The sequence below is a fragment of the Pyricularia oryzae genome, chromosome 6 (assembly GCF_000002495.2).
Source record: "Pyricularia oryzae 70-15 chromosome 6, whole genome shotgun sequence".
NCBI classification, from domain to species: Eukaryota; Fungi; Ascomycota; class Sordariomycetes; order Magnaporthales; family Pyriculariaceae; genus Pyricularia; species Pyricularia oryzae.
In genome coordinates, this window is record NC_017853.1 from 1,104,813 (window position 1) to 1,128,950 (window position 24,138).

The following is a 24,138-nucleotide window of genomic DNA, read 5'->3' on the forward strand; positions in this document are numbered from 1 at the left end:
TGTTTTTACCACAAAAGCAAGGGTCGACCAGCTCTCTAGTAACGCAATCTAAGCGACAGGACCAACAGCTAAACTGTATTTCGAGTCTTGTGCAACATCAAATTGGCATAAAGGCTCTCTTGTAGCCGGCGATCCATCACCTCAAACACTGAGATTTTGGGTAACCACCAAGTACCAAAAGACAAGAAAGAATAATAAAAAAGGACGCACACAGACGCCCCAGCAATCACAACCTTTTGAGGGCCCCCAACGCATACATTCTTCGTACAAGTTTCGGCTGCAGCTGTTTAGCATCGAGTTTAGTCACCGAAATGACATCTAATCATCCGAACCAGACGAACTTTGTTAACACACGTTCTTCATGCGTGTTCATCTCTCAGAGCAACCAAAGGTACGCAGACGCCATGTGCATCAATGCACACATCAAAGATGACATCGGGCAGGCATGGCCTACCCTGCACTAAGACCTATCAACGTTGAAGTTTCAACCACGCAGGAATTAAGCCCATTGCTGGCTTGCCCTATGACCCTATGACACCTACGACGTATCTTTGTAGATACTTATCGCCCTGGGTAAATAGCGGAAGCAAAAGTACCCGCTTCACAGCTATCTGCTCCGCGCTAACCTTGGTTAGGTACATTTCCCAAACCTTGTGTGATCACATCTCAGATTACCTCGCGCTGCCTTTGGGATAATCCCTTGCTTCTCCAACACCCACCGTCCAGTTCAACGGAGAATGGCAGAGAAAGTAAAATAACCCTGTTCCAAACGGGAGGCTCAATTTTGTGCAGCAGCAGGCGCAATCCAACCGGAGCTAAATTTGTGCTTCTGTCCTGCAAGCAAATACTCATACGACAGTTGCATTGGGGGCGGCGGCGAGGGGTAGCTAGCAACCATGAAAAGGTTCCATTGTCTTGGGCAGATTTCGTGTAGACTGACCATGCATATTTACATGCTATTGGCCTTCCAGACATCATGTTGCAGGAATGAAGGATGGTTACGGTTGGGATCACATTTTAGGTTGGAGGTCAGATTTCGTATATTTTTTGAGGCAAGGCTGTCTGGAAGTCCAAAGTCTTTACGAAGAACGTGGTAATACGATGTGTGGGACTTCCAACATCTCCACCCACCCATACCATGGTACCACATACAAGTTAGCATACTCGTAATTAACTCAAGACTGCGTCAGGTCTCAATTCAAGCTTACGGTACCTGGTACTGACACGTCGCTTAGGTAGCCAGTATGCTGCGCAACAACAGGCCGGGAAGCACCGGTAAAAAGACAATAACCCCATGTGTGTAAGCCATTGAGATCGACATTCCTTCCGGTATAGTTGGCCCTGTTCACATGCAGACCCCCATTCTCTAGTTCTTACTAATAGACCGACGACCTACTTCGTAGCCAAACACACTGAGCGAAGAATCCTCGCGTGGCTATCGTTGCCGCGTACGGGCGATGAAGTGGGTGGTCATACGATTACCGGTAATGGGCCGGCCATGATGATAAATTAATTGCCTGCCTGCATTTATGAAGGGTATCAATGCCACCTGCCAAGGGTGTCAATGGCACATACCCTGATTCGTGCCACCCTGGTCGGCTCCGCTCCATACACCGCTGTTATTCACCAATACCCCATAGTGGTAATGATTCACGGTGCCATTTGAACACGGCCGAACTGTACGTGTATAAGGAAGGTCTTAAGGGAGACAATCGGCATGAAAGTGAGACGACGCCTCTCTGGGTCCCTTGTCAATGCATGGGCACAATGGGAGTGGCAACCAACACCAAACAATATTCCCCTTGAAGGAGAGGGATTTTTAGAGGGGTTGCAGACTGAAATAAAAGGAATAGTGAGGGGTGATATACGTACCTTTTAGTCTAGAAGACTTGTCCAACCTGTTATTTCTTTCCCACTCATCCCCCTCACACACGACGTACATAATAGAGCAAAGAATAAAGTTGTCATCACTGCCAATTTCACCACCATGCCTAACAAGACTGAGTCGTACAAACTCCGCCCTCTGGGCTGGGAGAAGGACGCGGACGAGGAGCGGATACACACGACCTCGCTGGACTACCTCGCAGCCATGACGTACAACTCGTACGCCATCTACTTCAGGCTCGAGGACAGCGAGCGGCCCAAGGTGGTCGAGGCGCTCAAGGCTGGCCTTGAGAGGACCCTGTCCCAGTGCCTGCACCTCGTGGGCAGGCTGGAGAAGAATGACGACGACGATGACCACTCGTTCGTCAAGAGGAAGGATGACACGGTGGACTTTTTGGTCGAGTACTGGGATGACGCTCCCGACGTGCCATCCTTTGACGAGCTTGAACAGGTCCATTTCGCGACCAAGAACCTCGGCGATACTGTGCGATTTAGCACTCCCGGCATGGAGTATGGCGAGAAGCCAGAGTGCCATCCCGACAGGGTAAGTCAAATGAATATGCATTTACAAGCTTACAAGAACTTGGAGAAGCGGGCTCGAGGATTTGCCAAGCTGATTTTTGGAACCGTCGGTGCGTCCCTTTATTAAACAGAAACCGGTGCTGTCGGCCTTCAAGGCCAACTTTATACGCGGAGGACTCCTTTTCGTCATGAACCACCACCACTACTGCCAGGACATCATGGGCTGGGTCTGGAGCGCGCGGCAGCTGGCGGGCAACTGCGCGGCGGCCATGAACGGCACGGCCCCTCCGCCTTGGGACCCGGCGGCCATAACGGACGGGAAGCGCTTCACGGCCAACCTCGCGTCGGCGCAAAAGGTGGACGGACCAAAGCCACCGGAGCGTCACCCGGACCTCAAGCCGGCGTCGTCTGTGCTCTTCCACCTGCCGAGGAGCAAGGCCGAGGAGCTCAAGAAGCTGGCCATGCCGACGGACCCGTCCAAGCAGTGGATCTCGACGTACGACGCCTTCACGGCGCTGCTGTGGCGGCTGGTCACCAAGCACCGGCGGGGGCTGTACGGCTCCAGGGACGAGGACGCGCCGCTGCTGGCCGAGGCCATCAACTTCCGCCTCGCCGGCCGGCTGAGCCCGCCCGTGGCCGAAAAGTACCAGCGCAACCTCTTCTTCGCCGCCGCGTCCGCGAGCCTGCCCGAGCAGCTCACCACGGCCCAGGTGGCCGAGACGGCGCCGCTGTACGAGCTCGCGGCCAAGATCCGGACCATGACCCAGAGCATGACGCAGCCGGCGCTCGAGGCCACGCTGGCGCAGCTGGCCGTCGTGCGCGACAAGACGTGCCTCTTCACGCGCGTCAACTCCTTCCCGCCCCTGACCATTGTCACCACCGACTGGCGCGAGGCCGAGCTCGACAGCTATGACTTTGGCTTCGGCAGGCCCCGCGCCTACCGCCACCTGTTCCCCGTCGTCACCGAGAACCTGCTCCTCATCTTCCCGCGTCGGGCCGCGGGGCCGCTGGGCGAGGACGAGGGCCCCGAGTTTGCCTTGTCCCTCGAGAACGAGATCCTCGACGCCTTCTTGAAGGACCCCAAGTTCAAAAAGTACTTTGAGTTTAGGGGCTTTGAGCTCGAGACCAAATGAACAACAAGACAGAATTGAGTAGGGGCAGAGCCTGTCATGGGAGGATGGGCTTTGGTGTTGACTTTGGCGTTAACTCGAGCGAGTATTGTACATGCTCCGATGGTCTACAATCAATTGGCTTATGTGTGGTACGATAATTCCAGTTCATCCCTTTGTAAAAGCGCACATTTGCAACGATGTGCAACGTCAACCAATGCTCGAATAATCAAGACATCCCAAAAGAGAGCAATACTACCTGAAGCATTCAGGGGCAATTGGACAGAAAAAAAAAAAAAAAAAAAAAAAAAAAAAAAAAAAAGTGCCAATCAATGCTCTCCTCCGTCCACTGTAGAAACGGTCTAGCATTGCTGGCAGGGGGTTCAATCCTTCGACTTGCTACGATGCGAGGGACCTTGTGTGGTTGCCTGGCGATACCACGTAAAAAGCAGGGGTCATCTCAAAAATTACACCGAGTGCGGGAATAGGCGCTTCACGGACGGGATCTGCGTGGTCTCACCTTCCGTCAAACGGCCCCGGCCAGGGGGGGTTGGTAGGAGAATTCCTCACAAAGTAGAAGATCTTCGATTAGCCCTAACCTGCTCTGCATGGTTCCCATGCCTATCCTTGTCCTAATTCCTTTTTCTTTTTTTTTCTTTTTCTCCAAGCGTGGTACGGAGTTCAGCAGCACAAAACACTGTTCCGGGGCTCCGTTGCTACAAGGAAATAGTGACAGGGGTTAAAACTGAGTTTCGGTAAATACAGGCGGCAGAGGCGTCATATCATTACACATTGAGCACCTAGCTTCAAAAGAGACTGGTTAGTGGTTACGCATTTCTACGGGACGTGGGATGGATGTGTCAAAAGGTTCGGTCGACCGCGAGTAAAATAACCACTGGCAATACGGGTAATGAGTAGCTTTCCGGGAGAATGTTCAAACATGGTTTGGTATATAACATCTATTCTGGGATTAATTGGCAAACTCGGCCACACTGTCGACAACAATAATCTGATCCTGATCCTGATCCTGTTTTTGTGCCCTCCATTTCATAAAAAAAAACCTGCTTTTGTCCGCTGCACAAAAAAACACATGATACTTTTTTTTTGTTTGCTCATCACACGTAGATAGTACATTTCTTCCGCGCCCGGGGAAAAAAAAAAGACACCGGGGCAGCGGAGGGCGTCATTGTAACGAAGGTGCTTGCAACGCAGCATTACCTCGCGTTACCGTAGTAGATTTTCTTGCCGCCACGGCCCTGGGGCGCATCGTGCCAGGCAGACGAGACGAAATTGGCACTGTCGGCGATGGGGTCCGCGCCGTAGGGCAGGCTGTGGGGGCCGCGCTCGAGGTCCTCCTCGACGGCGACCTCCTTCTTGACCGTGACGGTGGTGGCCCTGATGACGTTATCCGGGGTGGCGAACTCGGACTTTGCCTCGCGCTGCAGGTACTCTGTCGAGTCCGACTTTGTCATGTTGTCGAGCTGGTGGCTCTCGTCGTCAAGCTTGCGCCAGGCCTTGGCACCGCCGGCGCTGCTGCCGGGCGCCGTGCCCTGCTGCGTGTTGTTGAGCGTCGTGCCGCGCGACAGGTTGGAGCCCGAGGCGCCGCTCCTCGCCGTCGTCAGCTTCATGCCGAGCTTGGCCTTGATGCGGTGGAAGACGCGGTGCTCGCGGACGAGCTTGGGTGCCGCTGGCAGGCACGAGATGACGAAACCGCACGTCATCTCGGCAAAGGCCCAAAAGACGACGGGGCCGAGAGTGTAGGTGACATCGGCGGCGTCGGCATATGTAACGGTAACGGCGACTCGGTTGATGGCTGAGATGACGGCACTGTAGACACACAAAAAAAAAGTTCCATCGGTTAGTGGCCTCGACATGGAAAACAAGCGCGATCGCACAGGATTGTAATAAGAAAACTTACAGCACACCCAACCCAAATACACCAGCCACACCCAGCTTCTTCTTAACCGACATGTTCAGCCCCCAAATGACCTTTTGCGGGAGGAACAGCATGACGACGTCGGTGAAGAGATGCAAGGACGCGGACGCGAGCTCCATGGCGTGCTTGTCGAGGTTGCACTCGCCAGCCACGGTCAGGTCGTAGATGGAGGCGTTGGGGATACACACTAGGTTGAGCATCACGATGATGACGATGCTGAAGGTCGTCTGCAAGAAGATGAGGAATACGCAGATCCACCAAAACACGTTTCTCGTCACTGTGAACATTTCCATCCACTCGAGCAAAATGGCAATCTTGAGACACGGGAGGACGACCGAGTAGAGTACTCCGGCAATGTAGACGTTCTGCAGGTCCAAGAAAAAAGCGGCAAGGGTTAGATCCAGAGACAGCCCTTGAGCGATGGCAGTACGTAGATGTTGAGGCTTTTCTGAGGGTGGTAAACTCACGTAGACCAGGGGAATCATGTCCCTCATGACGACATCCCATTGATGCACAAATAGACCCGGGAGATATACCATCTCGACTGCAGAGAATTTGGATATATTAGCTTCGCTTCCACACCCTTTGCATGTTTGAACATAGTTTTTGTCACTTACAGCAGCAGTAGCTCCATCCGACATAGCAGCCATAACCCACCACAATCATGCCCTCGGCAATCGTCACTCGCCTGGCCAGTATGGCAAGATAGGCCCTGATGAACAGACATAAGCTAGCCACTGCGACGCAGGTGCTCATGACTCCAATCGCCAGGGCATTCTGGTTCGGGGGGTTTTCGAAGTTGGACACGGTTCCGTTGGGAGGAGCCAGAGCAGGTCCAGACAGGATCAGCTCCTGTTGGTCCTTGGGCAAGAAGGGAATAGGATTCTTTGCCCCTGACATTTTCGTTCCAACGGCTCTACGGAGCGGCCCGACGGGGACAAAAAATAAAGAGAAGCTGTTGGCTGGTGGGACGAAGATTTATGCGCAAAGAGGTTTCGAGGAACTGCGACGAAAAAGAAAAAGAGCCGACAGCATGCAAGCGCACTGCTTGATGGCTTATGCAAGAAAATTAAGTCCACGCCGAGTAGTTATAAAGAAAACCAAAGGTCCACCAACCGAGAGGCTGGCAAAGGTGAGGCTCGAAAAAAAAGGGGTTCCATGAAAAGTTTCTGAATGCGACCCTGGCTGTATTTATCACGAACCCCCCCATGGAATCTTCCCACAGCAGGGTTGTTTTCAGCCTGACACAGGCGCCAATGGGGCGTTATTGGGCAGGACACAGAGGAACTAAACTTTAAAAACCCACCACTAAGACGATCAACGTCCCCTCCCTTTACCCCATCAAACAGCCATGGGTTGGAATGGTAACCGAAGCATCAAGACCACAAGGCCAAGCCGACAGACGTCTGCCGATCGGAATCCACCATCTTGTCCTGTCTGCTTTTGATCTTGTTGCGTTATGTTGGTGATTAACAGGTGGGTTTCTTCCGGCTACCTCATAAAGTGAGACCACAATGGAGCGAAATTGCTACTATAGTACAAGATTTTATTGGAGACTAGGATGGGCATGTTCTAATGCGCAATACGGTAACTTGCCTCTTTGGTATCAGCAAAGTATTGCCAAACAAACCAAAGCGTCTCGTGCCAGTCAATTTTTAGTGTCGTAGGGCAGAAGGTAAATACGCGCTCCGATTGCAGCATCCAGGCATGACATTTCGAGGATGATTAAGGGGGTTTGAACGACACTAAGCATGTCAGTAGCATGCATATTTCACAGATGCAAAGTCGTGCCTTTTACCACTCCCCCGGTCAGCCTAGGATCCTGTCTAATTAACCCATCACTCGACTCTGTGGTCGTCTGAAAGTATCCAACTGAGAGGTCCAGATCTGCATTCTTTTTTTCTTTTTCGGGTCTTTCCCCGGATGAGTGCATTCGATACCCTCTTGTCTCTTGCAAGCCTGATATTTGTTCTTCCGGACTACCACCTTGTAATATTCGCATTATTCACTTTACTTCTGTTCGAAGGAGTATGATGCAGCTGTAATGTCTAGAGCAGAGAAATCGTACACTTCGCGACACGAATATTCATCTAGTACAAATTCACACAGACTACCCGTGCACATATTCAAATCCCTTTTTGCCAGTGTTCCGCTGTCGGGGTCCTTGACCTCCAGTTGTGGTATGTGGGCGAGCCGATCGCCTGGCATGGAATTAAGGAAAGCGGCCAACTTGGACCGGGAAGCCGGACAGAGTCATGAATTCCGCATATTAGATGACCAGGGAAGGTCCAGAGCTATGTAAAGTTTTAATCTTCAAAGGCCTAGATCCAAGCAGGGAACCGGTCAAGAGACTCATGAAGTCTTGTCCGGCCATAATCACCCACTGGAAGGCCGTTCCGCATAGAAGCAAAAGTTCAGAGTATTATTATTACAGGGGCTACTTCGTAGCTGATGGCGAGGAGAATGCATCCCGATTCCTAGCGTCAACTCACTCTTGCGCCATCTCACGCTCTCTTCGAGCCCAGACCAGATGACAATGCTGCGAGGTGACAGGCCAACATGTCATAATCCCTGCATTAGCAGACTGGCACCCCTATAAATCGATGGTGAATACGACGCTGTGCGGCTCGCACACCAAGATGGGAAGCCGAACAATTGTGGACAAACTCCGTGGTAAATACTATGTAGGAGCTAAGCCCCTGGTCCGGTCGCTCCCTTCATTGCAAGGGGTCTACCCGTAGTTCTCCCGCGGCCGTGCGCCCCTGTTCCACGTCTACCTCTCCGTCCAATGTCTTGCTTGTGAGGAACAAGGAAACTCACCACCGTCGATCTCAGGACTGGGTGGGAAGTGCAGTAGACGAGAGATTGATGTCTCGAGAAAACTGCAGCTCAGGGTTCCGAAGCTGCCACTTGCCAGTCCCAAACTTATTACACTGACTATCCATCCTCAAAATACCTTGAGAATCCGGGCATGCTCACGCCGGGGGAAGCTCGCTCAGACCACAAATAAGCCTCCCCTGCACACCAAATAAAATAAAATAAAATACAAACAAGACCGTGAATTATTGCCTGATGAGGAACACTGTGGGATCGAGAAAATAAATCATATATTACTATAGTACAGTACCAAGATTGAGTTTAGCCCAAGCCAGGTAGAACATGGACGACGGTACATCATCCGGTCATCTGGACTTTTGCGGCAAAGAGATGCCATACCATACCATACCCCACCAGGTAAGACAATAGTACTTATGCTACTTCGCACAAACTAGTGGGACAGATCGTACAACTGCCTACGAATTACGTATAGAACTGGGGACCTGGATGGGGGGATCAGCCGAGCTCATGTAGAAGATAACCTCCGAGGAACTGACATGCAGAACATAAGCTGACACTGGCTAAAATGACAGCAAACTCGAAAGAGAAAAAAAAGAACAAAAAAAAAAAAACTGCCGCGAAAGAGGGTCCGCTGAACTGCGGAGGAACTCGAAAGTGAGGAAAACAAAAAGACGCCGGCGGGGCGGGGAAACCAACAAGGTGGTACGATTCAGGGCCCTCCGAGCCGCAGTAAACAGGTCAGCATGAATCCCTTCCCCAATGCACCAATCACGCAAAGCATCTCGGAAGCGACTGCGTTCATGAGCGGATTGTGCGGAGGGGACTAATAGACGATCCGCTCCACAGAGAAAGTTGCAAATGTATTTCCGATTCGGTGAATAGAGACAAATAACTTGGCTTCTTGGCGCAAGCTTTGCAGACCTATATAGTATTGTACATACATAGTAGTAGAGGATGGAGGGTGGAAAGGCGGGCAAAACAACAAAACAAAGAGGGAAGAGTAACAGAAGAAAAACAAGTAGTAGAATAAAAGCATTGAATACCACATAAACTAGCAAGCATTAAGAGAAACAAAACAGTTAATCGATCTTCTCGGTCACCCCATTCGCTCCCCCCCACACACCAGATCAAACGCTCCTCCTCGGGGCAGCCCGTCACCCTATTTCGGTAGTCGAGCCGAGCCACAATCGCCCGGGCCTAAGATGCCGCAGACCCTCCCGCGCATCGTCACAGCCTTCGCTTATTTCCATCCATCGACGAAAACGATCAAAAAGAAAATGAAGAAAGTTAAAAGATTAAAAAAACGCATAAAAAAATATAACACAGAGTCCACCCAGGCAAACTTTAACCCCGGCTCCACATACCGTGATGGAGCCCTGCCCTCCACAAAGACCCATCATATTATCGTATTGTTACGTACTGTAACACGGCGATGACCCCCCGGTTGTATCTGTGGGGTTGCATTCGAAATCCATATACTGTGCAATCCTTACTGAGTCTTTTGTTCTTGGTGCAGCCATGCAGGGCGAACTGGGGCCCTTGTAATCATTCGCTGGTCGACGAAAAGCACCTCGACCCATGTTATTACTGCGTGAATCTCGGCAAGGAGAGAAGAAAAAAAAAAAAAAAAAAAAGAAACTCACACCGCATCTCACCCATGCCAAGAGGGGACGGGACGTGCCCCTGGTACCTGGCAAAGGGGGTCGGTCTTTTGAACCGGCAGATGCATAAGCTAGGAAAACCATGGCATTCATGGGATAATAACGATTCTGCATGATCGGCTAACTTCCCAAGCTGTACCGTTGGGCTGTAGCTTATAGATTGGACACATAAATTTATTGTCTCCCAGAAGAAACATGAACATGCCCACAAGCCTCCAACCCGGTAGTGGTGAGCATAGGGGCTTGCGGGAGGAGGAATCGGGGAAAAGAAGGTGAAGAAGAGCATCCGCCGGTCAGCGTACCATCCATGTATATCATTGCCGTTTTGTCAGTCTCCAGCAACATGAAGGGGTGAGTTATGCCCCGCAAACGCGCTCGCCTGACATCGGACAGGTAATAGAAGATGCCGATCAGACAAGCCCTGAAAGCAAAGTATGTTTTGTGCCCTGAACCAAGGTAGACTCTGGCGATACCCAGGTACTGCGAAAATTACTGGAAAGACTAAAAGCAAACCGATAGCAGCGGTCCGACCCATAACAAGATAAGAAAGCACAGAGAGAGGTTTTCCGCCGGTGCCGCTTCTTTCCCATCCCGGTTGCCTGGTACCTGCTTATGAAGCCGCCGTATTCACGACCCCCAGAGACGCCGAAACAGGACATGGTCCTTGACTGCACGTCAATTTTCCGGAAAGCACATATCACATCCTCCTGGGGGGAACTAGAACCTAGTACATACCTGCCTGGTGCCAAATCCTTCGAATATGCAACAGAGACCCTGCCCGCAGTAAAAGGGGCCGCTGCTGCTTATTCTGCGGCTTTTCTTCGCAGTTCGCCACCCAGTCTGACGGAATATTGTATTCTAGACCCCTAGATGGACTGCCAGAGTCAGTCAGCTACTCCGCCGAGCGGCATGTCTGCGCTCCCTCACTGATTGGCACCTTCTGTTCTCAGTCGTTGTAAGCGAGCCACAGCTCCCAGCACAGTAGGCATCAGGGTAACAATAAGCAGGGTGGGTTTGAGTTTTGGCTTGCATCTGGCGGACTGACGAGAGCTTCTAGCTGACCGGCCCCGTTGTCGACGAAAACAATGACTCTTGGTCGAGGGAGAGACCCGGCACCACGGAAGGTGGTCCCGGGATCTTGGAATGCACATCTATCTAGTGCAGATTAGATCTCAGACCCTCCAAAAATGCTCCTTATAATTGGAAAATAATAAATAGAAGCCCGCCGAATGCGGAGGCCTTCATCAAGCATAGCAACAACTTCGTTGTTCTTACTATACTTATAAAAAAGTCAAGAGCTATTCATCTGCGTAAAATGAGCTCCACATCGCAGGAACCCATTGCTGTGGTTGGGTTCAGCTTCAAGTTACCACAAGGCGTGGATGACGTTGACAATTTTTGGGACGTTCTCGAGACCCGCACCAATCTTTCCACCGACTGGCCTGAAGACCGTATCAATGTTGGTGCTGTCAAGTCGAACCAGTACAACAAGGTAGGTCCTTATCCCGTGGAGCCAAGAAGCATACTTGGGTTGAAGACAATGTTAATTCTTTTTTTGGCGCTTGAAGGTGCAATGCCGGGGAGGTCACTTCATCACCGAAGACCCGGCAGTCTTCGATGCCCCGTTCTTCTCCGTCACGGCCAAAGAGGCGGCGTCCATGGACCCACTCCAGAGATGGACACTTGAGGCGTCATATAGGGCTTTTGAGAATGGTCAGTCAAAGACAGTCCGTCTGAAAAAAATGATCAAGAAAAAAAAGAAAACGGCATGTACTGACCTCGGCCACTATTAGCGGGAATCCCGATCGAGGACCTCAGGCAGTCCAACACAGCAGTGTTCTCGGCCTCCATGTCTGACGATTACAGCCGTATGGGGTCTATGGACCCGGAGGATCACCACCAAATGGCCACAACAGGGACTTTTGCGTCCATAATCCCTAACCGGGTGAGCTGGTATTTTGACTTGCGCGGGCCCAGCATCCATGTCGACTCGGCCTGCTCCAGCAGCCTCTTCGCCGTCGACATGGCCTGCCAGTCTATATTGAGCGGCAACGCGAAGACAGCCCTCGTGACGGGTGGCAACCTGATCCTAGTGCCAAATAGCTTCCAGATGCTGTCTGCCCAAGGCTTTCTGTCCCCCAGCAGCAAATGTTTCAGCTTCGACCACCGCGCCAACGGCTATGCCAGAGGCGAGGGAATCGTTGCCATGGTCATCAAACCACTAGCAGATGCCATACGGGACGGCAATGTGATCCGCGCAGTCATCAGAGCTTCTGCTTCCAATCAGGACGGGCGCACTCCTGGTTTGACGCAACCAAGTTCTGATTCCCAGGCGGACTTGATTCGTCGAGTCTACGAGAAGGCCAACCTGCCTCTAGATCGAACCCGTTTCTTTGAGGCCCACGGCACAGGAACTCCGGTAGGGGATCCCATCGAGATGGCCGCCATTGGCAGAGTCTTTGCTCCCGTGCGGTCACCAGAGACACCTCTGTTTGTTGGTTCTGTCAAGAGCAACGTTGGCCATCTAGAGGGATGTGCCGGACTGGCTGGGCTAGTCAAGACCATACTGGCCCTTGAAAATGGCATCATCCCACCGCAGGCAAACTTTGAGAAGGTTAATCCAGAACTGGACACCGAAAGATATAAAATCGAAATTCCCGCCGCTGCTATACCATGGCCTTGTGAAGGCTTGCGTCGAGCCTCGGTCAACTCGTTCGGGTTCGGGGGTACCAACTCTCATGTTATTGTTGACGACGCCTTGCACTTTCTCGAGGAGGCAGGATTAAAGGGGCACCACAATACTGTCAGATCACCAAGTTCTGATGGAATGGCGAAAGGTGTCCCTGAAGCAGAGCTCAGCGGGAGCAGGCTCAAGCAGAATGGGTTGAAGCAAAACGGAGATGCCAACGGCAGCTCAGACGAATACCCCCTTCCATACGATAGCAGCAAAACAAATGGAACTGCGACAAAAGGAGAAGACATAACCCAAGATGCCGCAGCCACTTACGGAAATGGGAATCAACATGAGCATCCCCGCATTCTCGTCTGGTCCGCTGCCGACCAACAGGCTCTAGCTCGCGTGGGAAAGCAGTTAGAGAGCTTTCACAGCGACCGTATCGCCGGCAATAGCCCGCAAAAGCTAGATAGGTTGGCGTACACGCTCGCAACCCGCCGTAGCTTCATGCTTTGGCGCCAATGCGCCACAGTAATGTCGACATCGGCTGGCGCTGCACCCCAATCACTCCTCGCAGCATCCTGCAAAGCAACAAGGAGCACGGGAACGTCGGAACTCGGCATCGCTTTTGTTTTCACCGGCCAGGGAGCACAGTATGTCGGCATGGGTCGTGGTCTCCTGCGATATCCTGCGTTCAAGCAAGCACTGCAGCAAATTGACCATGTATACCAAAGACTGGGCTGCAAATGGTCATTGTTTGACGAGTTGAACAATGGCACCACCATAGACTCGCCCACACGCAGCCAGCCCTTGTCGACGGCCTTGCAAATCGCCCTGGTTCATCTGCTGCGGGCTTTTGGAATCGTGCCCAAGGCCGTCGTGGGCCATTCATCAGGCGAGATTGCAGCTGCTTACGCGGCGGGTGCACTCTCGTTGGAGTCGGCGAGCAAAGTTTCGTTTGTGCGGGGACAGCTCGCGGGCCATCTCAAGCAGCAATTGGAGGTTGCTCAGACGCCCGGCGCAATGATGTCTGTCAACCTACCCGAAGCAGAGGTACCAAGTTATCTGGCCGATAAAGACCTCCTTCAGGACAGCAATATCACCATAGCTTGCATAAACAGCCCTGGGAACGTGACATTAGCCGGGGACGAAGCAGCTATAGATGCAGTCAAGAGCTGCCTGGACAAAGATGGCATCTTTGCGCAAAAGCTGCATACGGGTGTTGCTTACCACTCTGCACACATGGACCAAATAGCTTGCCAGTACTTGATCCAAATGGGTGAGCTTGAGGGCCCCGCAAGTCTAGAGGGAGCGAAGAGGATACCTATGGTATCGTCAGTCACGGGCAAAACCATAGATACGAGCGAGCTAGCCAGGCCTCAGTACTGGGTTGACAACATGGTGTCTCCTGTGCAGTTTTTCGACGCCATTCGAACATTAACCTCAGCCCTCAAGGACCAAGCTGGTATTATTACCGATCTCATCGAGGTTGGGCCTCATCCTGCTTTACGTCGTCCAGTACTAGACACCTTGAAAACCGCCATCAAGAAATCGCAGAGGGAAATCCGCTACGCTTGCATCTTGCACAGGTACCATCCAGCCCACGAGGCAGCTCTTGGGCTGGTAGGCCAGCTTTTCTGTTCCGGGTACAGCGTGGATATTCCGGCCGCCAACAGTCATTCAGGTGTCGATATCGCACCTCTTGTTGATCTACCCGAGTACCCCTTTGACCGCAGCAAAAAGTATTGGACAGAGTCCCGTCTCAGCCGTGACTTCCGCCTTCGTCAGCCAACGAGATCGGGTGACTTTCTTGGTGCACGATTTTACGACTGGAACCCTCTTGAACCGCGCTGGCGCAGCTTCTGGAGTGTCGAATCAGCACCTTGGACAGGTGACCACGTTGTCAGTGGAACTGTGATACTTCCGGGTGCCGCCATGTTGATCATGGCCATTGAGGCGGTACAAGAGATGGGAATATCAAATCGAGAGGTGCTTGGTTACGATGTACACGAGGCCGAATTCACTGCTCCTGTTATCATTCGCCAGAGGTGGGAAGAGCGGACCGAGGTGATGGTCCGGCTTCGGCCTATCAAATCCGCCACTAATGAAATCAATGCGGCGGCTCAATCAGAGGTTGTGATCTTTGCTTATCTGGATGACCAATGGGCAGATTGCTTCCGCGCGAGACTCTCAGTTAGGTATGGGGGTGTGTCGCGGACTCAGACAGACGAGTGGAAACTCGCTCATAATCGTCTGGTGGATGAGCTCGGGCGAGCAGACAAGTCTTGCACACGGCCGATAAGCCCGCAAGTCTTTTATGACGACGCGGCTGAGCTTGGCATTGAGTGGAAAGACTGGTTCAGACATCTAGAAGACATTCGATGGGACGGACATGGGAGCACCATAGGCCACATTGATCTCGAACGTCGCCATCCTGGAGGTCGATACAAGACAACCAGCATTGTTCATCCGGCGGTGCTTGATGCCGCGTTTCAGGTGCTGCGTGTCAGCACTACCAAAGGGCTTTCAATGTCTTCCGCTAGTACAAACGTCCCTTTCAAGCTGTCCGGTGCCTATTTTGCGGCATCGCACAAATGGCAGGCTCCTGGAACAGCTTCTGTCAGATTCTATGCTGATTGCTCGCCGGAGGATTGCGGACGATCTCGGGTCAAGGGTAGAATTCGTGCCATTTCGGACGACGGCACTATACTGTGCAGCATGGAAAATATGGTTATGGCAGCTGTGAGCAGTGGTTCCCGGAGCCATGATGCCAACCGGAAATTACTTCACCGGGTTGACTGGAGACCACAGATGAGCATGCTAAGCGCAGAGCAGCTAGCAAACGAGTGTGAGGCCAACACTTTTCCAGACAAAGACGAAGAAACATTGGTTGTACAGTTCGACAAGCTTCGGCTTGTTATGACTGAAGCTATTGCTATGAGCGTCCACGAGTTAGACTCCGGCAACCTGAGCGTACCAGAGTCCATGCAAAGGCACTTGGTATGGATGAGGCAGCATCTGAAAGACACGAAAATTAAGCCCAGGGGATTGAGCAGAGAAGAGCTTGAGGTGGAGTTGCGGGAGCTCGAGCTTATGCGACCTGCCTGGCAGCTCCATGGCGCCTTCATTCGCGAGCTGCAGCCAATCATGACTGGGTCTGTAGATCCATTGCAAGTCATGTTTGGGTCTGATAAAGCCGGATTGTTCTACACCGACATGTTCGATCAGGTTTGTGACCATCGTTTGCGCAAATTCCTGCATCTTGCTGTCCATGAGAACCCAAATATGCGGATCATCGAAGTTGGTGCTGGAACGGGTGGTTTCACTGGATCCATACTGCCGATTTTGGCAGCGCTTGAGACCGAAACTGGCACACAGAGATTCAGCTCGTACACATACACAGACGTCTCTCCCGCCTTCTTCGAAGCTGCAGAGGCACGCTGGGGAGCCGCTGGAGGATGCCTCAGGGAAAGGATGGTGTTCAAGACGTTCAATATGAAGCACAGCCCCGCAAAAGAGGGATTCAAGGAAGGGGCATACGATATGGTGATCGCCGGGTCTGTTCTCCATGCCACGGAGGATCTTCTCGATACCATGCGTAACGTTCGGAAACTGCTCAAGCCAGGAGGCATTCTTCTGGCCCTTGAGACCATAGCCCCACAGGACATTATAACCAACTATTCAACCGGATTGATACCTGGTTGGTGGGGAGAGAGGGAGGAGTGGCGTGGTCTGTCTGCTGCAATCCCCGAGTCTATGTGGGACTGGGTTTTTACAAAGACGGGATTTTCCGAGAGACAGCTAAGTCTTCGAGACTACCGTAGCGATGAACTTCATTTGTTCAGCGTTATCGTCTCTCGTGCGACGATTGAGAATAACCTGCTTGACCAAAAGCATGCGTCCAAGCTGCTGGTTTTGGTGGGAGACATTAACGAGCAGTGCCAAATCCGAGCGGCTGAGCTGGTCCGAGATCAGGTCGCAAAAGGGCGTAATTCTCGAATCCTGGACCTCGAAACAGCTGCTGGCGTAAGAATCGGCGAGGAGGATGTTGTCATATCGATGGTAGACATGTGGCGTTCAGTCTTGGCGAGCCCGTCAGCTGCCGAGTTTTACGCCGTTCAAGACTTGATTAGTCGCACGAAAAACATGCTTTGGGTTACTCTGGTCAACCCATCAGACGATGAAAGCGCAAAGGGCAGCGCTGATCTGGGGTGGATGCGAACTGTCCGTACAGAGGAACCAGGGAAAAGTCTCGTCAGCTTGCTGATTGAGTCCAGCCTGTCTGGTCAAGACTGCAGCAAGCATTCAGGGTGTGTGGCTAAGGTGTTTGATGCAGCATTCGGCCCATCCGCAAGTCCGGAGCGTGAATACCTTTGTCGCGACAACTGCATCATCACCGGCCGTGTTATTGAGGACATTAAGCAAAACAAGCAGCTTCTGTCGTTACTACGGCCACAGCTCCAGAAAGCTCCATGGCTCTCCAAAGGTCCAGTCAAGCTCTGCGTGGGCGCAGATAGAACTTTGGAGGCATTGGCTTTCTTCGAGGACCCAGACCATAACAGACCTGTCGAAGCTGACCAAGTCGAGATCGAAGCTCAATCATGGGCCATCAACTTCCGCGACGTTCTCGTCGCGCTGGGCAAAATTGAAAGTGACAATGACCTAGGTGTTGATTGCGCAGGTGTCGTCACCAGGGTTGGACCACAGTGTCAGAATGTCCAACCGGGAGACAGGGTAGCCATGGTATCGCCAAACTGTATGAGGGCTTTCCCTCGGTCCCCACAGGGAGCTGTGTGCAAAATACCAGACTCCATGTCATTTGAGACTGCCACTTCTGTCCTCATCCCGGGAATGACGGCATACTTTGGCTTGGTAGATAGAGCTCGTCTGAGCAAGGGTGAAAGAGTTCTCATTCATTCTGCGGCTGGCAGCTCGGGGCAGATGGCGGTGTGGATTGCAAAGATGCTGGGCGCTGAAGTGTTTGCAACCTGCTCCGACGACAGCAAGCGCAACTTCCTCGTCAACCAGCTGGGGATCTCGGAAGATCATATCTTCTTCAGCCGTGATAGTTCATTTGCCGATGCAGTCCAGCGGATGACACAGGGAAGAGGCGTCGACGTTGTCTTCAACTCGCTCTCTGGAGACGCGCTTCGTGCTTCGTGGGCTCTCCTCGCCCCCTTTGGTCGCTTCATTGACGTTGGCGAAGCCGACCAACATGCCAACGCAGCCCTTCCCATGGGTGGCTTCCTGCACAACCGAAGCTACTTTGCGTTAGATCTCCGAGATGTTGTTTTGAACAACCTTGAGTTAACATCGCGCCTGCTCCGCGATACTGTTCAACTCCTGGTCGATGGCAAAATAAGTCAACCTGGACCCGTCCTCAATATTTTCCCTGCCTCAGACCTAGAACTTGGTTTCAGGCAACTACAAAGTGGCAAGAATATTGGGCGCTTTTTAATCACGCTCGATCGAAATGACGTCGTGCCACAAATGATCACTGAGAGCAGAGACTGGATGTTTGATTCCGAAGCTTCTTATTTGATTGCCGGAGGAACTGGCGGGCTTGGTCGATCACTTGCCAAATTTTTTGCTAGCCGGGGGGCACGACATATTATCCTCCCATCTCGATCGGGTTCGGGCGAGGCAGGTTCGAAAGTGTCTGAGATGTTGGAAGAGCTACGGAGCCGCGGAATCAACATTGAGGCCCCCAGGTGCGACGTGGCAGATGCAGCCTCTCTAGCCGCCGCACTCAAAGACTGTCGTGATAGGCTCGGGATGCCCCCTGTCAAAGGCTGCATCAACGCTGCGATGGTGCTTCAGGATTCCGTGTTTGCCAACATGAGCCATGCCCAGTGGGATCTTACCGTGCGGTCCAAGGTGAAGACATCTTGGAACTTGCATCGCCAGTTCAACACTCCGGATCTAGACTTTTTCGTCCTTCTCTCAAGCATCATAGGTACAATTGGCGGCCCAGGTCAGGCCAACTACGCAGCAGGGTGTGCTGCACAAGACTGGCTTGCCGAACATCGCCAACGACTGGGATTACGGGGCAGTATTTCGATCGATGTCGGCTGGATGAAAAACATTGGCATCGTTTCCGAGGAAGTTAGCTATCAACGACACCTCAAGTTGGTAGAAGATATGCATAAGCTCGAAGAGGATGAGTTTCTTGCGCTATTGACTTTGTGTTGCGATCCGTCAGGGCCATCGTCTCCGCAATCGGGTGATGGCGCACGTGTGCTCTTTGGGCTGCGCACGCCAGACGAGTTCCTTAACCAGGGTAAAGAGCCGCCAGAAATGCTCAGTCGGCCTCTCTTCGCGACCTTTTTGCACAACGAGAAGAGCGTTGAGCAGGCAGTCGGACAACCTGCAGCCAGCGATCCTGCTGTTGTTTTCAGAGCCACTCCCGACCCGTCAGATAGAGCCAGGGTGGTTGTTGAGGCGCTCAAGCAGAAACTGGGCCGTGCCATGGCAATTTCACCCGGCGACGTGCAGGTCGAGAAGCCTTTGTCGGTATATGGTGTCGACTCTTTGTTCGCTGTCGAACTTCGCAATTGGATTCTTAAAGATTTTTCGGCTACCGTGGCGGTGTTTGACATAATGGGTAACGTGCCCATTTCCAACATTGGGAAACTCGTGGTTGGCAGGAGTACTGTTGGATTCGGACAACTCTGAGGTGTTTAGGCTTTGAGTAGAAGTGGGGCCTATCTCCTGGTGTTGTGTTCTCGTTGAAAGCGGGGACAACTCGCACCTTCCTTCGCAGTAATTATCAAACATACCTAATTTACCCAAATCGAAGCTTTTGCCAACAGTCTACCGACGCGCTTGCCTCTTTCAGCCCGCTCAGATCGGAAAACCCTCGCGTCTTCACTGGGATGTGATCTACTGTCCAGCTGGTGACTAGACCACCTTCACGTGGTTTACCAAAGATTGCCGATTCCCATACGTGTGCAGTCACTGCTAAACATGCGCATGATGCGGTTCAAAACAAATAGTAGTAAATTTTGCAGCTAGTCTAGTAAAGAACTTGTTGCCCATTATTCTCCATACTGGCACGAGCCACGCTGAGACTCCGACGGATTTCTGCATCCTGTTCCTCCCTGGCAACGTCGTCCCAACCGGGCAGCTTGACCGAATGGTCCAGTGCAACAGGTAGCCCTCTGTGCCGGCCTCTGATCATCATGAACACCATGACTACCTTGCTGCCCGTATACCAGCCACCGGAGAAGCTGTAGGATTGGTCAGGAAGGCCAACGGAGATGCCAATGTTTGTATAGCCCGAAACAATCTCGAAGAGAAAGTTGAAGACGCTAAACGTGCGCGGGTCAAATATTGAGTGCGAAGTTTCGATTATAGTTATCAGAAATAGCGCGAGCGCGATGGACCATACGTCGTGTGCCAGTTGTCCACGGAGGTGCTGCGAAACAAGGCTGACGCTACCATCGGATGCCGCCGCAGCTGCAGGTGGCGGTTCAAAATCGATGGTTTTGGACCGCTTGATACCGACAATGACAGGGAGGGACGCGGCGGCCTGCGAGCGGCGGCGGGCCGCGGCATTGTCGATGCCCACGCCCTGAAAGTCACTCATGCGCTGCTGCAGCTGCTTGCCCACAAATGCGGTGCCGCGCCGCCCGACCTGCGCCAGCGTTTTGACGGTCGTCGTGGCTATACCATGCTTGGCCGAAATCCCGCTTGCGTGGGACATAGAGTTTGTCGAGAGCTGTGGGACGATGAAAGTCATCCCCGCAGCAGCAGCCTCGTCGGCCGCATCTTCCTCCTCGTCCTGCTTGGCGGCCTCTGCAGTAGAATACAGACCGAGTGACCTCTCTTCGTAAACCTGACGTGATCGAAATAGCTTCTGGTTAGCTTACTTCCAACGGTTTTCAGCAAAATTAGAGAAGTCTCGTCACTTACATTAGAATTACGCATCACGATAATCTCGGGATACGCGGCGAGGTACATGACGATAAGCAAAAGAACCTGGGCGTCGAACCACAGGCCAGATATCGAAAAGACTGCGAAACCACCGGAGGGCGTCGTTGTAGCCTGGAAGAGCGCGACGCCGACGCGCTTGGCCAGAGGGAAAGCCTCTAGCACCGAGTTTCCTAAGCCTAGGACGAGGAGTCCAATCCAGTTGACAACAACAACTGTCGAAAAGAAAGACACAAAGGCGAGATTGGCTTTTGAAGGAAACATGAGCATGAAAAGGCGTCGAGGATATTTGAGAATGAAATCGAAAGCCTCTTCCCACTCGCCGTACTCGTCAGATGCGGGGCCGTGACGAGCAATGATGTGCTTGAAAAAGAGACGTGCCAAAAAGATGGTGCCCCGGATAAAGGCAGGAAATGCGGCGTTGCCGGCAAAGGATAGTAAAGTAACGACAGTGAGCACGAATGCATCGTCAACAAAGGCGGTTAGGCCAGCATCGAGCAGCGTCAAGCCGCAGTTGTTGAAGGAGGAGATAGCCAGGAATATGCCCGACCACCACGGATCCTGAGCATTGACCGCTGTAGCCGCCCTGCCGTGGACGGCCAGCCAGGCGCCAAGCGTAATGGCTCCCAGGATCTGTAGCACAACAAAGTAGATGGCAACTATCACAAACAATAGCTTGAGGGCACGGTATTCAACTCCTCCAAGATACTCGCGCTGGTCGTCGTCGAGGTCGAAGAACTGGCCGTTGCGCCCGATGGAATGTTTGTGCTTGTGCACAAAGGTCCTGAAGTCAAAACCAGTCTCTCCCCCGGCTTCCGTGGTTCCATTCTTAGCAGTAGCAGTAGCAGGGCGTCCAAGTGGCGACAAGGGCTGTCGGTGGCGATAACTTTGGCCGCTCGGAGGCGCAGGCCGGGGACTAGGCGGCAAGGAAGCTGCATCATTCTCTTGGAAGTTGGTATGCATTGCTGCCACCTGCGGGTGCATCGCCATCGTGTTCGGGTTCGTCGTTGGTGATAATTTGGGCGACTCGGCTTGGAGACGCTCTACATCACCTGGCCTCGGCGACTTGGGCTTCGAAAGCTCAAAGGCATCGTTCTTGGCTCGTTCCTCGGGAGATTGAGGTTTAGTACGGGGACCGGCGCCAAAGGTTGACATTACTGGCAGGCCGGCCATCGCTCCAGCCATGCCAAGCATCGCACCAGTTGCGCGCTTGCGTCGGCGACGTTCCCTTTCGGCCTCAACGATGCGGTCGAATCGCTTCTCGAAGATACGGAAGCGGAACCAAATGGTAAAAAGAGACACCAGAACGGGACTTCCAATGACCATCATGACGAACAAGATGGCCTGCTGGGCAACGACCAGTTCACTCAGATTGACAGTGTTGAGGCCGCTGCCCGTGAAAGCAGACATGATAAGAAACCATGAGTCGACAAAGCTGAGCGTTTTGAACTCTTCCCTGTCGGCTAATGCAAAGAAGATGGCCGAGATTATCAACCCGACGAAAATAAAGTACGCATGGTGGACCGTGATGAAATTGATGGGCGGGAGGTATGGTTTTATGGTACGGTAGATGCCCGCCCAGCGGTCTTGAAGCTGGAGCCTGTTGAAGAAGCCATCGCTGCCCGAGCCTTCACCCATCGGACAATTATTAGGGGAAACGAGGTGAGGGAGTGGTGAGAAAGAGAGCCAAACTTGGAGTGCAAGGCGACGATCAAACGAATGAATTGAAGAGTACCTAGGTAACTAGGTAGGTAGGAGATGTCTGGGCGCGGGTGCCCGCCTCCTGTCTTGTTAAAGAGCCAGCTTGACGACGTTGTTCTTCTGTGGTTGATGGAGTACCGAAAGAAAACATTGGCGCGATGAAAAAGAACAGACAAGAGATTCTGCAGCTTGGCTTTGCTGCATCGCAGATTCACTGTGGAGAGGTGTCAGACCTTCTACTGATAAGCATTGTTGCACTGCCATGTGTTCATTAACCAAAGTGCCGGGGTCGGCGTAAATTAACGACAGGGGGTCACCGGACGGAATGCACACCCGCCCGCAGGTACCCTGTCAAGTCTGTCAATCCTGGGGGCTGTACATGTTCTAGATTCCTTGGTGCATTTGTTATACCTATTTTGGCCTTTCATTCCACAGTTTGGTGAATGTCTCGTGCGTACTCAGCGAAATCATTCGTTTCTTTGATTCGATTGACGGCTTTGTCTGTCGAAACAACGGTCTACCGGTAAGTTGGAAGCAATTGACTAAGCAATGGCTACATCTTCAGCACACCAACAGGAAGAAACATATCTGACAGCTGGCGCTAGTCTGACGCGCCACAAGCAAATGATCGCCCTGGAATACCAAGAAGATTGGTTGATACCAACAGGGGAAAGCATTTCATTACAAGGGTTCGGAACGTTGACAGGATGAGACACACAAATCAGACAGAGTGGACGCATAAATCAGTCTCACTCAACAATACGTGAACCGTTGGCCCATATAATTTAACAAACTTTGATGCTCATAATCAGGGTGGCAAAGTTATTAGCAGTGCGCAATAATTCGCTCGGCCTATCCCTATCGAAGAAGTTGAGCTGTGCAAAAGGGGTCTTCAATGCTGGAATTCTACCAGAAATAATACCCAAAGCAGCGCGAGTCCGTTGATCGCCGAAACGAGTTCTTAATTCGACATACCTAGATAATATCCGGATAATATCCCAAGAACAATGTAATGCTGAAGACATGCGGCACAAGCAGTCTTGTAGCTAAAACGCCGTCTCTGCAAAACTAGGTACCTGATATCTTGACAGTTTCCAATGTTTGTTTCCAACAACGACCCAAGTGCCTCTCTAATTTTTACCAGGTCGGTACCAATTTGAGTGCAGTGATGCTTCGAGAGTTATCTAAACGTGTACTTGCGGTTTGCTCTGGCCTTTTCTACCGTATTTCTACTCAATGTTTGCGTATCAAGTACAAATGAGTTGGCATGAATACCGAGTATAGTGCCTCTCCACTCAAACTAAACTCTTGCGGTGGCCTACATAAAAACAGCATCTAATTAACGCTTGCCTATTAGAAAGGCTAAGGCCTGCTTATTGTTTGTTTCTATAAACTGTCAAGGCAGGCGCCTAAAGGTGACTAAATAGCTGCGTGACACCTTCTACCTAAAACTACGGACAACCTTTGACAAATGTTCACGTCTCAAGATTTGGAAATAAAAGTTATATATAAGTACACGTGGTATAAAGAATAGTGTGGATGGTTTCGTTGCCCAACAATGTCACCAGATACTACTTTTTGTAGAATTAGTTAGTTGGAAAACCAAACACGACTACCCTGGACGGAACTTCTGAAGCATTGGACTCGTGCGCTGTTTCCTCTACTACGGGTACACGTATGTAATGCCAAGAATTTCAAAATGGAAAATGTGTAAAAGGAAGCACCTCATTTGAGAATCTACTCCAACGTCCAATGACGAAACCGGGAAAGCCTTGTCGAGCCAAAGACAGCTACCCACCAGGTACCCACATAAATCTGTGTCGCATTGCTACAAAGTAGCATTTGTAGCTCACTACGCTGTACAGGTAATTAAGCTATCGA

General features: G+C 51.9%; 6 protein-coding genes across 6 annotated transcripts; 4 read left to right on the forward strand and 2 right to left on the reverse strand.

Moving 5' to 3' along the window:
• Positions 1-311: 311 nt before the first annotated feature.
• On the forward strand, positions 312-1,513 carry MGG_04341 (uncharacterized protein; the record flags this gene model as incomplete). The annotated part of the gene is made up of 4 exons (XM_003719416.1): positions 312-391; positions 972-1,166; positions 1,262-1,300; positions 1,384-1,513. The coding sequence occupies 4 exons, from the start codon at positions 312-314 to the stop codon at positions 1,511-1,513; spliced, it is 444 nt and encodes a 147-aa protein (XP_003719464.1).
• A 377-nt stretch (positions 1,514-1,890) lies between these two features.
• MGG_04340 (uncharacterized protein) lies at positions 1,891-4,625 on the forward strand. Its single transcript, XM_003719417.1, has 2 exons — positions 1,891-2,428; positions 2,538-4,625. Exons 1-2 carry the CDS (start codon positions 1,988-1,990, stop codon positions 3,537-3,539), a joined length of 1,443 nt encoding a protein of 480 aa, XP_003719465.1. The 5' UTR covers positions 1,891-1,987; the 3' UTR covers positions 3,540-4,625.
• Positions 4,419-6,627, reverse strand: MGG_04339 (uncharacterized protein). Its single transcript, XM_003719418.1, has 4 exons — positions 6,069-6,627; positions 5,919-5,995; positions 5,434-5,816; positions 4,419-5,342 (listed from the first exon to the last, which is right to left on the reverse strand). Exons 1-4 carry the CDS (start codon positions 6,349-6,351, stop codon positions 4,730-4,732), a joined length of 1,356 nt encoding a protein of 451 aa, XP_003719466.1. The 5' UTR covers positions 6,352-6,627; the 3' UTR covers positions 4,419-4,729.
• Positions 6,628-10,145: 3,518 nt separating this feature from the next.
• Positions 10,146-11,011, forward strand: MGG_17631 (uncharacterized protein; the record flags this gene model as incomplete). Its single annotated transcript, XM_003719419.1, has 4 exons — positions 10,146-10,179; positions 10,351-10,382; positions 10,778-10,905; positions 11,008-11,011. 4 exons carry the CDS (start codon positions 10,146-10,148, stop codon positions 11,009-11,011), a joined length of 198 nt encoding a protein of 65 aa, XP_003719467.1.
• A 254-nt stretch (positions 11,012-11,265) lies between these two features.
• Positions 11,266-19,732, forward strand: MGG_12214 (fatty acid synthase S-acetyltransferase; the record flags this gene model as incomplete). The annotated part of the gene is made up of 3 exons (XM_003719420.1): positions 11,266-11,442; positions 11,519-11,663; positions 11,744-19,732. The coding sequence occupies 3 exons, from the start codon at positions 11,266-11,268 to the stop codon at positions 19,297-19,299; spliced, it is 7,878 nt and encodes a 2,625-aa protein (XP_003719468.1). The 3' UTR covers positions 19,300-19,732.
• On the reverse strand, positions 19,607-22,482 carry MGG_04338 (potassium transporter 1). The gene is made up of 2 exons (XM_003719421.1): positions 20,539-22,482; positions 19,607-20,461 (listed from the first exon to the last, which is right to left on the reverse strand). Exons 1-2 carry the CDS (start codon positions 22,192-22,194, stop codon positions 19,640-19,642), a joined length of 2,478 nt encoding a protein of 825 aa, XP_003719469.1. The 5' UTR covers positions 22,195-22,482; the 3' UTR covers positions 19,607-19,639.
• Positions 22,483-24,138: the final 1,656 nt, after the last annotated feature.

Excerpts from the sequence above, each read along its gene's own strand:
- MGG_04340 (XM_003719417.1), top strand. The coding sequence starts at position 1,988 with ATGCCTAACAAGACTGAGTCGTACAAACTCCGCCCTCTGGGCTGGGAG. Across the intron at positions 2,429-2,537 it reads CAGAGTGCCATCCCGACAGG|AAACCGGTGCTGTCGGCCTT; the intron begins GTAAGTCAAATG and ends TTTATTAAACAG.
- MGG_04339 (XM_003719418.1), bottom strand. The coding sequence starts at position 6,351 with ATGTCAGGGGCAAAGAATCCTATTCCCTTCTTGCCCAAGGACCAACAG. Across the intron at positions 5,996-6,068 it reads CGGATGGAGCTACTGCTGCT|TCGAGATGGTATATCTCCCG; the intron begins GTAAGTGACAAA and ends AATTCTCTGCAG. Across the intron at positions 5,817-5,918 it reads ACATGATTCCCCTGGTCTAC|AACGTCTACATTGCCGGAGT; the intron begins GTGAGTTTACCA and ends TTGGACCTGCAG.
- MGG_04338 (XM_003719421.1), bottom strand. The coding sequence starts at position 22,194 with ATGGGTGAAGGCTCGGGCAGCGATGGCTTCTTCAACAGGCTCCAGCTT. Across the intron at positions 20,462-20,538 it reads TCGTGATGCGTAATTCTAAT|GTTTACGAAGAGAGGTCACT; the intron begins GTAAGTGACGAG and ends CGATCACGTCAG.